We start from the raw sequence: 16,292 nt of genomic DNA, 5'->3' as shown, positions 1-16,292 counted from the left end.
GCAAGGAGGTTTTCACAAATGACCTCTAATCATCCCTATTTTATAGATAAGGGGCACCTCTGGTGTTTGACTTCCCGGTCAGGAAGAGGGCAACGAGAGATAAATTTGTGCTTCCCTTTGAAGGCAATCAACTACAGGAGGCACTAGAGGTAGGACTCAATGAGCTATCTGCAAACTGACAAGATGAAAAACTGACAAGCAACCAGGTGGGTAAAAGGGCGACACACACAAGCAATTCACAGAAAGACACATGCATGGGTAATGAAGAGAGACAGAGGTGTCCCATCTTCCTAGGAATTAGAGAAATGTAAAATAAAGTCACAAGGTCACAAGATAGCTTCTACATCATTGGGCTAACAAAACTGGCAAGGAGGCAAAGTCCTTCTGACATTACCAAATGAAAGGATGAAACTCCTATCCTCTAAAGGATGTTAATGTGGGATTTTTCTAATACAAAGATGCACCTACCCAAAGACACTGCAATTTTACTCTCTGGAGAACCTCTCAAAAATCCGCACAAAAGAACATTATAAAAATATTTACATAGCACTATTTTTTTTTTCACCTAGACGAAGTGGGGAGGGGGAAGAGGCGGGGGCGGTGCATGAACAGGGAGAGGGAGAGAGAGGGAATCTCAAGCAGGTTCCCTGCTCAGTGCAGAGTCTGTCTTCGGGCTTCATCTCACAACCCTGAGATCATGATGTAAACCAAAATCAAGAGTCTGACACTTAACTGACTGGCGCCTGACCACAACACCCGACCACTACACTATTTTTAAGAGCAAATATGAATTGGAAACAATGTCCAAAGGAGACAGATACATAAATTGCAGTATATTCATACAATGGTAAGTCATACAGTAGTGACCTTGCATGAACCAGAACAACTCAAAATATTTACTTATCATACTTTATATTGCTTAAGGGACACACACACACACACACTAGAATGGTAAGCATTAAATAGGATAATAGGGAGAGACACCTATACGGGAAACTTGGTCATCGAGGTTTCTGAAGCTGGGTCTTGATCACATGACCTAGGACTTGATTTGAATTACTTAGCTGTTAACTATTGCATGACGCCCATTTAAAAGGAAAATTTAAAATGTGAAAATCGGAGAAGAATAAAGTGATTGAATTCAGGAAGTTCCTGCACAAAAAAACAATTTTCTCAGGGCTGGAACAAAGCCAGCTTAGAAGCTCCATAAATAAATTGTTTGAATTTGTTCCTCCCCTTTTCTCATTAGTAAACAATGTTATCAGACTTCTCCAAACTTTTAAGGTAATCGAGAGCCTGCAGTAAATATTTTGGTTTTCTGTTGTTTTTAATTGTAAAGTTTATAATCCTGCCCACCCTCACCTCACATGAGCTCTGCCTTCAAAGCCATGTGCTTTGTTTTCCCTGTATCAGGAAACACACTTGGCATAGAACCCATCCCTCGAAGTGTCAGTTTCTAGTCCAGAGCCTCACCTGCAAAAGGGAAATACCAGAAATGTCCCATAAGAGGTGCTGCCAGGGGGCTGGGTGACCCCCTCAAAACTTCATAAGCTTTGGGGCAACTATACTGATTGGACTTGGCATTCGTGCCTATACTCAAACTATAAAAAAGCAAGATATGATCCACATTTGTTCATAAGGTAGAAACTGAAACAGATAATGAAAATTAAGAAAAATTTGGAAATAACTTCTAATACTGCTTGTAACAATAGTTCTATATGGGTATCAATTGACAGTTTCCATCGTAACACCTTTGTTTTGTTTTGGGGGAAGACACAAACCTGGCAAAATGTGCACATGCAGAGGAACCTCATTTAATGCTGATGTTAGGAGAAATAAAGATCTCCTTTCATAACTTAACAAAGCGGTCCTCGGAGTGTGAGCCCAAAGGATGCCCCCAAGATCTGTGAAATCAAAATGATTTTCATGATAATATTCAGATCTTATTTGTCTTTTTAATTCTCATTCTCTCACCTGAGTATAGTGGACATTTTCAGACTGCCTGGCAGGTTCTATCCTAAGAGATTTGATACAGGAAAAGGTCTGAGTTCAGCTGTCTTCTCTCAGGTTACACATCAAAGAGATTTGCAAACACTAAGTAGGGGTAGGGGATAGTATGTAGAACAATATAACTTTTCTCAATAATATTGTTTTGGTCTTGATGAAATCCCAATAGTTCATTTTTGCCCTTGCTTCTGTTGCCTTTGGCGATATTCTTAGGAAGAAGTTGCTGCAGCTGAGGTTGAAGAGGTTGCAGCCTGTGTTCTCCTCAAGGATTTTGATGGATTCCTTTCTTACATTGGGGTCCTTCATTCATTTTGAGTCTATTTTTGTGTGTGGTATAAGGAAATGGTCCAATTTCATTTTTCTGCATGTGGCTGTCCAATTTTCCCAACACTATTTATTGAAGAGGCTGTCTTTTTTCCATTGGACATTCTTTCCTGCTTTGTCAAGGATTAGTTGACCATAGAGTTGAGGGTCTATTTCTGGGCTCTCTATTCTGTTCCATTGATCTATGTGTCTGATGATGACAGCTTTGTAATAGAGCTTGAAGTCTGGAATTGTGATGCCACCAACTTTGGCTTTCTTTTTCAATATTCCTTTGGCTATTTGAGGTCTTTTCTGGTTCCATATAAATTTTAGGATTGTTTGTTCTATTTTTTTTTAAATGGATGGGATTTTGATAGGGATTGCATTAAATGTGTAGATTGCTTTAGGTAGAATAGACATTTTCACAATATTTGTTCTTCCAATCCATGAGCATGGAACATTTTTCCATTTCTTTGTGTCTTCCTCAATTTCTTTCATGAGTACTTTATAGTTTTCTGAGTATAGATTCTTAGCCTCTTTGGTTAGGTTTATTCCTTGGGAAGTTTGGATATTTTTCATAAACCGTATGCTATTTACGGTAACATTTATGTTAAGTTTATTGCTGTTATTACAAATAAGTAAGAACATAAATGTTTTACAAGCTCTTCAGTTTACTTTCAAATGTAGTAACTATTGGCAGATGTAACCCACGTAAACAAGCACTTTGGTATCCTTAGTAATGTGTAACATTGTAGAAATGTGCAAACCATACCCTGGCCTCTGGCCATCCCAGAAAGTGCTACTGTTAATGCAGATGCTGAACTCCTTCTGTCCTGTTCCTGTCCCGCTTCTGCCTCTGTTTCTAAAACTACAACTACCACCAGATAGAGGTTGGCCGGGAATCTGCTGAATGGAGCTGGCATTTTATCTATATTTTCTAAGTCCCAGAGCCCCCTCGGGGATCTCTTTGGGCGTGTTTCCTGATGGCCAGCGCAACAGTCCTGATTGATATTATCTTATTTGGAAATTTCAGACAGGACCAGGCCTCCTGTTCCAGGTGGTTCAGGATCCCGCTGGGATGTCTGCTTTACAGAAGTTGACCACACGAATCAGGCAGATAAAGGCTATTCCTTGGAAGCCACTGGGATGGAAGCTATTCCACTTTGGGGACATTCCATATAAGCCAAGCAGAGCATAGAATTCCTGCTCAAATGGGGCTTCGAAAGGAAAGAACTGCTTTACGGGGACAATTCGGAATAGATTTAGGAAGACAGGCCGGCCCATGAAAGACTCGTTAGCTGCCAGAAAATCAGGAAACACGTCTTTAAACCCACTTCTTAGTGTGATGCCACCGTTCCTGCCCACGGTGGCAAGGAAGTAGCCTGGTATGGAAACGCCACGCCTGGGTTCAGTGCCTGTTCACAGGATTCTCCACTCTCCGCGGGATCCTGCGCGCTCCAGGCCCGTCGGGCAGGTAGGCACCGGTTGGGAGTGTGCGACTGAGCCAAGCGGGTGGGGCGCCGACCGTCGGAAAGGTGTGGAGGGAAAGAGGTGGCTGACAAACAAGTACGCGACAGATCCGGAGGCCAGAGATCAGGACTCCGGGGCCTCCCCGGACCGGCTGGGCGACCGTGGGGGAGCGGGTTCCGTCTCTGGGCGAAGGTGCGCAGCTTCCGTCTACCAGCCGGTCCCGCGGCGTTCCTGCTTTCTCTTTTCCTGCCGACCTTTGGCAGGTCGGCCTGAGCTGGCTTCTCCCAGGTGAGCGGGTGGCGGGGGTTCCGTTTGGACTGCCGGGCCCGGGAGGACCCCCGAGGCTAGGGACTCGCAGGGGAGTCTACGCGCGACTACGTGCAGGTGGGGATCCGGGGGTGGGTGGCGGGTCTCCCACCGCGCTCAGGACGCAGACCCCGCCTCGCTGCCCGATGGCGGAGAAGGCGTACCTCGGGGCTGGGGGTCTCTTTGCTGCAGCCACTACCCTGACTATCTGACCCCGGGGGCTCTTAACTCCTCCCGCAAATCCCTCTCCAGACGGAATTCTGCAGGTCGGGCCGGGAGGAGGGAGTCTTTGTGGGCACGTCGGGTTAATGTGGGGCCAGAGGTGGGGGGCTCCCCACGAAGAAGGGAAGCCCAGAGGCCTGGGTTAGGATCTCCTGAGATTCATTGTCGCCGCTCCCGCCGTACCCCATTCCCGCCCACCTTCTCTCTTCCTCGTAACCCAATAGGGGGATGCTGGCCTTGCTGCTCTGCGGACTGTCCTTCGCTCTTCCACCCTTTGTCCGAGCAGGTAGGTTCTAGGTTCCGCTGTCCTTGGGCCTCAGAGGCTACCACCTCCCTGTGGCTCTGAGAGAGTCCCCCTACTCCGCCCCTCAACCCCGTGCGGATCCCTCCCCCGCCAGGGGATCTCAGGACACCAGAGCCTTGTGGTTAAAACTTACCCCAAGGGACCAGACAGAATTCCCTCCGAATGATGAAAGGGCAAGTTTCAGTTCCCAGCTTCTGACGCTCAGCCTCCAGGTCACCTTTGAGTTTTGAGGTGACTTTGGAGGGGTGGGGGTGGAGGAATAGGCAAATTTGGAAGTCTGGAGTCAAAATGCTCCTGTGGAAATAACACCATTTTATATAACAAAGGGTCATTTTATGACCCAGGGTTAAAACACAGAAACGATCGAAATAACATTTCTTCCAAGAAGAAACACGGTTTCTTCAGTGCAATTCCGTAGCAACGAACTTTAAAATGAGAAGATTTTTTTTTTTTTTAAGCAGTCCTTTTTTGGGATGGTATACTTACACCTTTTTGTGAAGACGGAGTGAAATACCGGGGTACAAAGCAGAAAGAAACGGGACAAGGAAGGCTCAGAATAGGAATGTTCACTCTGAAGGAAAAGGATGAAGGGGATCCGGGGTCTTAGAAGAGAATGGATGGAGAGAAATCGTTCCAAATGGGGAGGACAAGTCGGTGTGTTTCATGAACACATTTGAAGGACTTCCAATTATGTCTTCAAATAGCAGAAGATTTACCAAACTCCCACACAAGAGATTCTCCAGTAAAATTTTAAACTGGCTAGAAAATTAAAGAGGCATTTTTAAAAAGGATTTTATGTATTTATTTGACACAGAGAGAGAGATCACAAATAAGTAGAGGCAGACAGAGAGAGGGGGGAAGCAGGCCTCCTGCCAGCAGGGATCCTGATGCAGGGCTTAATGCAGGGCTCTATCCCAGGACTCCAGCTGAAGGCAGGCAGACACTTAACCATCTGAGCCACCCAGGCACCCCTTAAAGAGGCATTTGTTAAAACTAATAATCAATAATGCTAGAGTTCTCTTTCATGATTTCTCCCCTTTCTTTCCCTAGATGCATGCAAGGATGTTAGTCTGCAAAATGAGGCACCTTCAGCAGGCCAACCTTTTGCTTTTGACTGTACACACCCACCACTAACATCTGGGAAAGCACATGTAACATGGTATAAATATCCTAGCAAAATCCCAGTGTCCAAAAACACACAGTCTAGAATTCACCAGGAGCAAAACTGGATTTTGTTTCTCCCCCTGACACAGGAGGACTCTGGGATCTACCAATGTGTTATAAAGTAAGTTTCTCATTTAAAATAGAGCTCTCTTTCTCTCTGATATATCTCTACATGATATATGTATATAAAAATATATAATGTTTTATATAAATATAAAATATTTAATGTATATATGTGAAAATATAATACCGTATATAACTGTATACATATATAATTCTTTTAGGAAAATTCTTAATAAATGTAGAAAATTCAATGAGAAGAATAAATAATAGTTCTCTAATTGTTACCAGATGGTTTCCAGTGAGGAATCCTCTGTCATGAGGTCACAGGCCAGACCAGCTTAAAAACCTGTTTCTCCCAGTATTACTACTACCTTCTTAATTGGAATTCGGGAAGTGTGTATGACTGGTGGCACAGCCAGATAGGAATAAACCGCCTTTGAGCCCTTTTTGTAAGGGCTCTGTGATAGGGACCTAATGGTGATTCAGCATCAGCATCAGCTGTGTTTTTGCCTCCATGCTGAGCCCTGTGCTGGGAAGTAGTGTAGGGGAGTGGCATAGGTCTGGTGGGAGACTGTTGAGCCTGGTGGGGGCTGCGGTGAGCCAGAAAGCTCACCAAAGACAGTGGCCTGTGTCTATGTCTACCTTCTATGAAAGGTTATCTTTCCCGGTTTATAACTCCCAGATTTATCTCAGAAATCTGGGAGTTATAAACCGGGAAAGATAACCTTTCATAGAAGGTAGACATAGATGCTTTCTGTCATAAAATAAATGTGAATTCTTAAAAATCTTTAACATACAGAGATGAAACATACTTAGTCAACTGCATATTTTTACTTGGAAGTAATTTCAAATTCATACAAAATTTACAAAAATAGTATAAAGAAACCCCATTTATCCCCCTTTTAGATACCCTTTATCTAGATTGCCCATGATTTAACATTTTGCCACATTTACCTTAGAATTCTCTCTCACTCTCTCCCTCCGTATGTGACTGACTCCTGAGCAACATGGATTTGAAGTGCACATGTCCACTTATACACAGATATTTTTTGATAAATACATTACTATAAATGTATTTTCTCTTCCTTGTGGTTTTCTTAACTTTTTTTCCTCTAGTCTACTTTATTTAAGAATACAGTATATGCTACACATAACATTTAGAATATGTGTTAATCCACTGTTCATGTAATCAGTAAGGTTTCTTGTCAAGAGTAGGCTATTAGGAGTTCAGTTTCAGGGGAGTCAAAAGTCATATGCGATTTTCAAGAGTGCAAGAGAGCCAGTGGCCCTAATGCCTGAGTTGGTCAAGGGTCACCTCTGTGTATATTTACATACAATATTATGGTTTTCGGTGTTTCCTCCAAATTTTGAGCAATATGCCTCATGTTCCTTTAACCTGAATAATTCAATGTTCCATTTGCTATCAACAAGGGGAGATGGAGAGGAGAAGGGAGTTGAGGGAAATTGGAAGGGGAGGTGAACCATGAGAGACTATGGACTCTGAAAAACAATCTGAGGGTTTTGAAGGGGCGGGAGGTGGGAGGTTGGGGTGCCAAGTGGTGGGTATTAGAGAGGGCACGGATTGCATGGAGCACTGGGTGTGGTGCAAAAACAATGAATACTGTTACGCTGAAAAGAAATAAAAAATTAAAAAAAACAAGGATATTCTCTTATAGAATCACAGAAGAGTTAGCCTACTCCAGAAATTCAACCACCACGTGATATTTTTATCTAATTCCCCATTCATATGCTAATTTTTGTCCATTGTCTCGATTTTTCTTTATACATTTTTTTTTTCTTTCCGGGGGAGGGTCCCATCCAGCCTCCTGAATTGCATTTGGCTGTCATACCTTTTCAGTCTCTTTTTATCTGGAATAGTTCCTCAGTCTGTTCTTCATGACGTTGACATTTTTAAAGGAGTACTTGTAATTATTTTATATACTAGCCCTCGATTTGGGTTTGTCAGATATTTCTTCAGGCGTAGGTTGAGGTTGAGCCTTCTGGACTAGAATACCACGTAAGTGGTTTGTGTTCTCTGCAGACAATGCACCCCAAGGCTTGTGGTATCCATTTGCCCCTCACTGGTGCTGTTCAGCCTGATCCCTTGGCCAAGTTGTGGTCCAGCGTTTCTGCAACAGAAACATTTTTTTTTTTCCTTTTGTAATTAGTGATTTGTGAGCCGCAGCCTGCCTGGGCTGGGGCAGAGCCTTTACTAAGTGTCTTTTCTTTCTTTTTTAAAAGATTTTATTTATTTATTTATTTGACAGATAGAGATCACAAGTGAGCAGAGAGGCAGGCAGAGGAGAGAGAGGAGGAAGGAGGCTCTCTGCTGAGCAGAAAACCCACCAAGCAGAAAACCCGCCAAGCAGAGAGCCCGATGTGGGGCTCAATCCCAGGACCCCGAGATCATGACCTGAGCCGAAGGCAGAGGTTTTTTAACCCACTGAGGCACCCAGGCGCCCCTTTACTCAGTGTCTTGATGATGATTTGGCAAGATGTGAAGGTGAACACCTTTGGATGATCTGGTGGTTATTTGAGTTCATGAGGTTTCCAATTTACCCTTTTCCTACAGCGGCACAGACACCTGTCACAGAACACACGTTAACCTCACTGTGTTAAGAAAAGACTGGTGTGGTATTTCTGGAAACGGCCAGCTGATTTTATCAGATGAGTACAAACAAATACAAATACTTCACGAAGGAAGGGACAACAGCCTTACCTGTCATCTGAACTTCCCACAGAGTTGTGTTTTGGATTCACTGAAGTGGTATAAGGTAAAAAATCAAATAGTTTTCCTTTTGATATTTTTCTTTTTCTTTAAAAATTACCTGCTTTTTAGTTGAAGTTGGCTCTTTTCGGGCAGTATTAGTGAAGAGGTTTGTGTACCTGAGACAGATTTGTTTGCCAGTGGTTACTGATAATTTTACCCTTTAATTATTGTTTTTAAAATTAATAGTTATTACAGCTTTATAATATTTTGTCACTTGGATTCACCGTCTCCCTACAATAATCATTTTCAGGCTACTTCCAGTATCCTCCCCCCCCCCCCGAACAGATTAATTAATTTCTTAGAATGCAAACGACATGCCTGTGATTCAGTAATCCCAAAGTATAAAAAGTCGCCCCTGGCAAGTGTCCTTCCCACTCCTGAGCTATATTTGCCCTGAGCCCATCACACCTTTCCTAACCTGTGGCTGCCATTGGTAGGGACTTGCCTTCTCTGCATTATCTCTGCATAATGCTATACAAGCAAATGAAACCATACCCTTGTCCTTCCATTTTTACGCAAACAGGGAATCCTAAACTCACCTTTCTGCGCCATCCAGCACTCTCTTTTCTTGGCTGTCCTGGCAGATGATAATGTCTAAGACGTAATCCTAGACACAGAGGGGCACTGGCTGCTTATTTAAGATGGGATTAGTTTTCCTGTAACTCTGCCTGTCGGCACTTGCCGGTCCAACCATCTGGGTCATGAGTTTTCTCTGTGGAAAGCTTTTTAGCTGCTGATTCAGATTCTTTAATGGAGATAGCCTTATGCCAGTTTCTTATTTCTTCCTGAAGATATTTTTGTAAGATTCCTTTTTTTGTAGGAAATCACTCATTTCCTTAAATATTTCAGATACTCGTATTGGTACACAACTGCTTGTCATCTTTGCTCTTTTCGTGTCTAAATTCTGTGGTGAGGTTCTTCTTCTTCTTTTTTTTTTAAGATTTTATTTATTTATTTGACAGACAGAGATCACAAGTAAGCAGAGAGGCAGGCAGAGAGAGAGGGAAGCAGGCTCACTGCCAAGCAAAGAGCCGGATGTGGGGCTCAATCCCAGGACCCTGGGATCATGACCTGACCGAAGGCAGAGGTTTAACCCACTGAGCCACACAGGCTCCCTGAGGTTCTTCTTTTAATCCCTGTTATGATGTATTTCTCTCTCACTCCTCACTTGACTAGTCTCATAAGAGAGTTGTCCATTCTATTATTTTTTTTCCCAAAGAATCAAGTTTGGCCTTGTTCATCCTTTCTATTATATGCTTCATGTTCATTTATTTTGTTTCTACTTTTCTGTCTCATGAGGACCGTGGCAATGAATGTCTTTATTCTGTTTTTTTTTTTTTTAAAGATTTATTTATTTGAGAGAGAGAGAGTGCATATGTGTGCATGCATGGGGAGAGGGGCAGAAGGTGAGAGGAAGAATCCTCAAACAGCCTCCTTGCTCAGTATGGAGCCCAAATGGGGCTTAACCCCAGGACCACGAGATCATGACCTGAGCCAAAATGAGTCGGCTGCTGTTTAACTGAGCAGCCCAGGTGCCGCTTATCCCTCTCTTTTAACCCACGTTTGCCAGTGTGTGAATTTTTTAGGCTACATGCTGATTAGCTTTATAACTGTTACGTTGTAGAGTATGTATATGAATAAGGTATTCAGTTTTATTGATGCTCTCAAGTTACTCTAAAAAATTTTATACTAGTTTTTATTCTCCTGTGCAATATTCTGGGCTCCCTAAAACCTCATGTGGGACTCTGTACTATAAGACATATTTTTTAAATCTGTCTGGTGGGTACAATTGTTACCTAATTGTTGTTTTAGTTTGCTTTTCCTTCATCATTAAGGAGGTGGACCAAATTTTTCATACGTTTGTTGACCGTTTGAATCCTCCTCTGAACTTCTGACTCCTATCTTTTGCCCTGTTAATTTATTTTTTCTTACCATTTCATTACTGACTTACAGGAGATTTTATGTATTTGTATATCCTGGGTACCAATGTTGGGAATGCATGAACAGTTTTCATTGAAGTATAGTGTATGTATAAAAAGGCATGAAGTATAATTGGACAAGCTCAATTGATTATCAGAATGTGAACACATCTTTTAGCTACTCCTTCCAATGATCAAGGTCAAGAATGAAACTACCACCCGCGCCTCGGAAGGCTCGCTTCTGCCATCTTCCATCCAAGTACTAACCAGGCCCGACCCTGCTTAGTCGCTTCTGCCATCTACCAAAAACTATGCCTCCCGAATTCCCTGACTTGTAATAGCTTAGATTAGTTTTGCCAGCTTATGGACTTTATTGAAATTGAGTCCTATTGTATGAAGCTTTTTGTGTCTGCCTTGCTTGGCTCAGTAGTAAACTTGTGAGAATCATCCTTTGAAGTGAAGATTGGTTCAGTCATTTTTTAGAGCCGTGATTTTAGTGGTTCAATGAAACCACATGGCCATTTCACATCCCAGCTGACAACTTGAGAATTGGATGGGGATGTTCTTCATTGTCAAGCCCTGACTCTAGCTTTTGTCCCCTACATGCATAGGTTTGTCAAAAGCACTGTCTTAGTCTGTCAGCCATCACCTTCAGAATAATTGGTGATAGTTCTGAACACCTACTATTCCATTAATCAAAAGTTCATCTTTATAGAGTTTAAAGCTACCCCCGTGCCTTTTCCACTTGCAAGGCTAATACCTGGTCCTTAGGTTTTAGCCTTAGTTCAGGAAGTTTCTGCTGACTAGATGGATGGATTCCAGGTTCTTTCTACCTCCAGTGTTTTTCATTTTGTGTATCAACTATTGGGCTAATGGAAAAATTATGCAGTTATTCATTTAATGTGTGTCAGCAAGTATAATCAACACTCTGCGTACTCTCTCTCATGATCCTCTTATTAACATTGGCTCTGACTACAATTTAATTATTTTTTCTAAGATTTTATTTATTTATTTGACAGAGAGAGAGATCACAAGTAGAGAGAGAGGCAGGCAGGGAGTTGGGGGAAGCAGGCTCCCCGCTGAACAGAGAGCCTGATGCAGGTCTTGATCCCAGGACCTTGAGATCATAACCTGAGCCAAAGGCAGAGGCTTAACCCACTGAACCACCCAGGTGCCCCTACAATTTAATTATTAACAATAATCCTGCTTCAGGGAGCTCCTGGCTGGCTCAGTTGGTGGAGCACGTGACTCTTGATCTCAGGGTTGTGATTTCAAGCCCCACATTGAGCATGAAGCCTATTTGGGAAAAAAAAAATCCCCTCACAGTATCTCTGTTCTGTTCAAAGGGTATTGGTTGCCAGGCCACAGTCCCCTCCATCTCAGTTGGCTCTGACTGTGATATTACCCATTTTCCAAGTCCTGCTTTAGCCTTCTCAGGATATGGTGAGTCTCAGTTCCTCTCTGTGGCTTCTGTAGACTCTTCCTGAAGCATCCTGTTTTCCACCTTACAGCCTTGCAACCATTACCTCCTGACACCAGCATCAGGACCCTCTTGACAATAGGACTCTTCTGAAATATTTTTCCTCCTGGCCTGGACCTGTCATGGTCAAAGATTTAAAAGCACTTGACATCTGTAGAGAGGTGGATTTTTAGGACTAACTTTGTTACTACCTCAACATTAAGATCAATGGATTTTTTTTTTTTTTTTATGTACTTTTTTGGGCTTGTCCTCTACTCATTGAATCAGATTATCCATGGGCGGGGTTCAGGGATTTTTATTTTTAAAATAATGCTCAGGGGCTTCTGGGTGACTCAGTCGATTGGGTGTCTGACTTTTGTTCTCAGCTCAGGCCATGGTTGATGGGACAAAATAACTCTTAAGCTACCAGGGCTACATTTTAATATGATTAAATGTTTGTACACCTTGAAAGAAAGAATGAGTTGATCGGAGGGGGACTGGTCAATAATGGAACATAGAAAGGGAGGCCCGGGGATTGCTCCTATCCAAGTTCTCTCCAGAGAAGAAGTTGTCATCGTCCGAGGACCCAGTGCTATTTGTTTGTCCCTACTCTCAAGAAGGGGGCACCACGCTATTGGAATCTGATGCCTTCACCCATCTGACTCTCACTGGTAATTCCCATTTTACTTGGTAAGCAGTTGCCCAATTATAACTGGGTTTCCCAAATGAAGAATAATGTGAGACTTCTAGAAATTCGTATTGTAAATAAACAAATGCTCATTCTGGCATGATTGAGTTTCCCTTTTGTGAAGAATGGGCTCTGATGCTGAGCTAGCTACAGCTGACTCAGGGACAAGACAGCTGGGCACGTGGGCAGTTAAATCTTCACCCGGGTTGTAAGTTGGTCCTCTACAGTAGGATTGTGAGCTTTCTAAGGACAGTGACTACATTCACCTGACAGCGCTTCTCACAGCCTAGCAAAGAGCAGGAACCTGAATGCTTGAATGAGTACATGGACTCAGTAATCCAAAAACTTACTCTATAGAGCAGCACTTTCCAAAGAAAGGGGAAATGTTTTGAGAGAGTTTAGGAGGGGGTCTGTGAGACGGGAGAAGCCTGAGAATGTGAGCTTGTGACAGTGTCCTGCCGGTGGACAGGGAGGCCTGCCCTGGGGGTGGTTGCCAAGGATGACAAGTGAGAAAGGCATATCTGAGACCAACCAGGCCTCGGGCTGGTTTGGTGTAAGGTTGTTCTAGTTGATGTTATGGCAGCATCGGTGATGTAATGAGTTAGGTGACGTCTGCCCATAAGCCTAGCCAGCATACTGTGACTGTTGTTCAGGCCTCCAAGCAGAATGTTCTCGAAGAATTATTTTGGACCTCTGTTAAGTCCAACCTGATAGGTGGAGAAGGTGTATTTGGGCCTGGAACACAGTGGAAGAGCTCATTAATCACCTGGGCTTGCAGTCTCGGTATAGGGGCTTGATGTCATGAGATAGTGCTTTACTGGGAGCTATGGGCCCCTGTGGGTGGAGGGCATTCCTGCCTGTTCACACCCTCCTACTTCGCTCCTCTGTGGGCCTACACAATCCTCCTCCATGTGGTCTGCCTTCTAGTTCCAGTAGGCCTCTTTCCTCTCAACTTCCATTAGACTTTATATTGACAGCGTGCACAATAGCCTCTAACATACTCGTCATATATGTAGATATCTATCAATCTACCAATTGATACCTATAGGTATAGATATCATTTTCAGTTAGAGTATAAATTACCTGAGGTCTAGAGATCACATGTTTCTTGCCTCTCCCCATGTTCATAGGGTGCTGTTAACCAGAAATGTAACAATGTAACTGATACACCAAAATACTCTTTGATTTAATTTGTGTGTGTGTGTATGTATATATATATATATATATATATATATATTTGTATTTAGGACTGTGAAGAGATTAAAGGAGAACGGTTTATTTCCTGGGAAATGAAGCTTTCAGTGAGCAATGTTTCGGCAGAGGATGGAGGGAGCTATGCATGTCAAGCCCGACTGACACACACAGGGAGACAGTACACTGTTTTAAACAGCATCACCGTGAATATCGGTAAGTAAGCTCGTAGCCATTGCCTTGGCTTCCTCTTGGCTTTGCATGAGATGGCTGGCTTTTGGGCAGCAGTGATTCTTTTTTTTTTTTTTTTTTAAGATTTTATTTATTTTTTTGACAGAGATCACAAGTAGGTAGAGAAGCAGGCCCCCCGCCAAGCAGAGAGGCCGATGCGGGGCTCGATCCCAGGACCCTGGGATCATGACCTGAGCTGGAGGCAGAGGCTTTAATCCACTGAGCCAGTCAGGCGCCCCCTTTGGGCAGTAATTTAGTGGCTCTCTAAGTGCCTAATAAGGCCAGGTCCTGTGGTTTGTGGAGAGAGCATGAAAAGGAGGAAGCACCCATGACCACCGCTCTGACTGAGCTTTGAAGTCTGAGCAGGGAAGGGAGGCAGAGATAAGTCAGATAGTCTGCTAGTGAGATGTGTGATTACCAAAGTGATGAATGCCATGAGCGAGTGGTAAGTATGAGATCGAACAGACAAGGACCTGTTGAGAAGACTGAGGGTCAGGGAAAGCTTCTTGATAATAGTGGTGCTGACAGGACACATTAACTGAGTGACGGAGTGGGAAAGATTTTTCCCGACTGAGGGAGCCTTGTAGCAAAACGGACCATGGTATGTGTGAATAACGGGAAATAGGCAGGTGGACAGGAGCAACGTTGAGTTGGGGAGGTCATGCAAGGTCACGAGGGTAGAGAAGTAATCAGCAAATGGGGAAGGGAATAAGTGGAGAGAAACAAAGGGCTGGGAAGTCAGTATGAGGGAAGACAGTCTCACAGTGGGGTGAAGGAATGGGAGAACCCAAGAACAAAAGAGGACCAGATTTAAAGACTATGGAAGAGCAGGGATGGAGGTTGGAGCAGTGGGACCAAACATAAAACATTAGGATCATTCTCTCTCCCTAACTGGTACCTAGACCAGAGCTTGGCTTAGAGCCACTGCTTATAAACTGTAATTGGATTATTAGGTAGTAAGATTTGATTACACAATCTCATCAGTTTACATTCATATCAAATATAGAATGGTGAAGCGAAATCTCCTGGGAGCCGCGGTTTTAGGGTTTTTGCTCAGCAATTTAATTTCTGGTTTTAAAATATGCATTTATGAGGCAGTAGCTTATCATGTCAGGAGTTTTGTTCTTTCCTTGGCTCATGTTTAGGTAAGACCTGCTCAGTGCCACGTTTTCTTTACACTATAACTGGATAAATAGTTGGAAATGTATCATACATGATTCTAATGCAATTTCATTTGCATATGATTTTTTAGCAGAAACAAATGGATATGCAGGAAGAATTCCTAAAATCATTTATCCAAAAAACAATTCAATTGAAGTACAACTAGGTGAGTAAAATTATTGAAGCCATTGAAATCACTAAGGGCAGATTAATATATATGTTTAAAATAAAACCAGTTAAATTTCATTGAATGTTCTGAAACTTGATGAAGCATTTTAAAAATTCACGTCAAAAAATGTTGGAAAAATTTAGCAGGAAAATAATTGAATAGAAAAATAAAGAGAGATCTTTTCTAGTAAATGGTAAAGTATGTTTAATTATAAAGCAACAATATGTAAATACTGGTATTTGTATACAAATAGAAAGATTAAAGCAACATAATGGAAAACAATAAACATATCCTAGAATATACAACAACTTAGTAAAGGAGATTTGTGGCATTTAAAAATATGTAGGGAAGGAGAGACATAGTGTATGTGTAGTGTGAGTGTAACTTTTAAAGATTTTATTTATTTATTTGACAGAGAGAGATCACAAGTAGGCAGAGAGGCAGGCAGAGAGAAAGAGAAGGGAGCAGGCTCCCTGCTGAGCAGAGAGCCCGATGCGGGACTCGATCCCAGGACCCTGAGATCATGACCTGAGCCGAAGCCAGTGGCTCAACCCACTGAGCCACCCATATGTAGTTCATATGTAGTTCATTCTTTACCTCAGACATAAAAATACATTTTGATGAATTAAAAAACTACATATAAAAATATACTCACAGAAGTACCATTTAAAACTGAGATAAATTTATACCTAACCTCAGAATGATGTACTTTCTATGCATAAAATCAGTGGAAGAAATCACAGAATATTAAAAATTATACTCACATAGAAACTGTAAATGTCTGTATATAGTAAAAATGATAAAGTTAAAATGTGAATGACAAATTAAGAGAGAATGTTTGGGACAGAGACATCACAAAACAGGT

At 42.5% G+C, this 16,292-nt stretch overlaps 1 protein-coding gene across 2 annotated transcripts in view; it reads left to right on the top strand.

The window, feature by feature from the left end:
* Nucleotides 1-3,370: 3,370 nt before the first annotated feature.
* The window catches only part of IL1RL2 (interleukin 1 receptor like 2), a 38,395-nt gene continuing 25,473 nt past the window's right edge, over nucleotides 3,371-16,292 (top strand). Inside the window, exons 1-6 of one of the 2 annotated variants that reach the window (XM_059134407.1) lie at nucleotides 3,371-3,784; nucleotides 4,533-4,594; nucleotides 5,663-5,897; nucleotides 8,412-8,613; nucleotides 13,923-14,082; nucleotides 15,350-15,424. In XM_059134407.1, the coding sequence (XP_058990390.1) occupies nucleotides 4,537-4,594; nucleotides 5,663-5,897; nucleotides 8,412-8,613; nucleotides 13,923-14,082; nucleotides 15,350-15,424 (730 nt within the window). In that variant the 5' untranslated portion in view covers nucleotides 3,371-3,784; nucleotides 4,533-4,536. Of the gene's footprint in view, nucleotides 3,785-3,832; nucleotides 4,069-4,532; nucleotides 4,595-5,662; nucleotides 5,898-8,411; nucleotides 8,614-13,922; nucleotides 14,083-15,349; nucleotides 15,425-16,292 lie in introns of those variants that run through there. The other variant, XM_059134408.1, reaches the window with a different exon arrangement.

This window comes from Mustela lutreola, chromosome 9, assembly GCF_030435805.1.
Source record: "Mustela lutreola isolate mMusLut2 chromosome 9, mMusLut2.pri, whole genome shotgun sequence".
NCBI classification, from domain to species: Eukaryota; Metazoa; Chordata; class Mammalia; order Carnivora; family Mustelidae; genus Mustela; species Mustela lutreola.
Note: the sequence above shows the minus strand (reverse complement) of the source record. Positions and strands in the feature narration are given on the sequence as shown.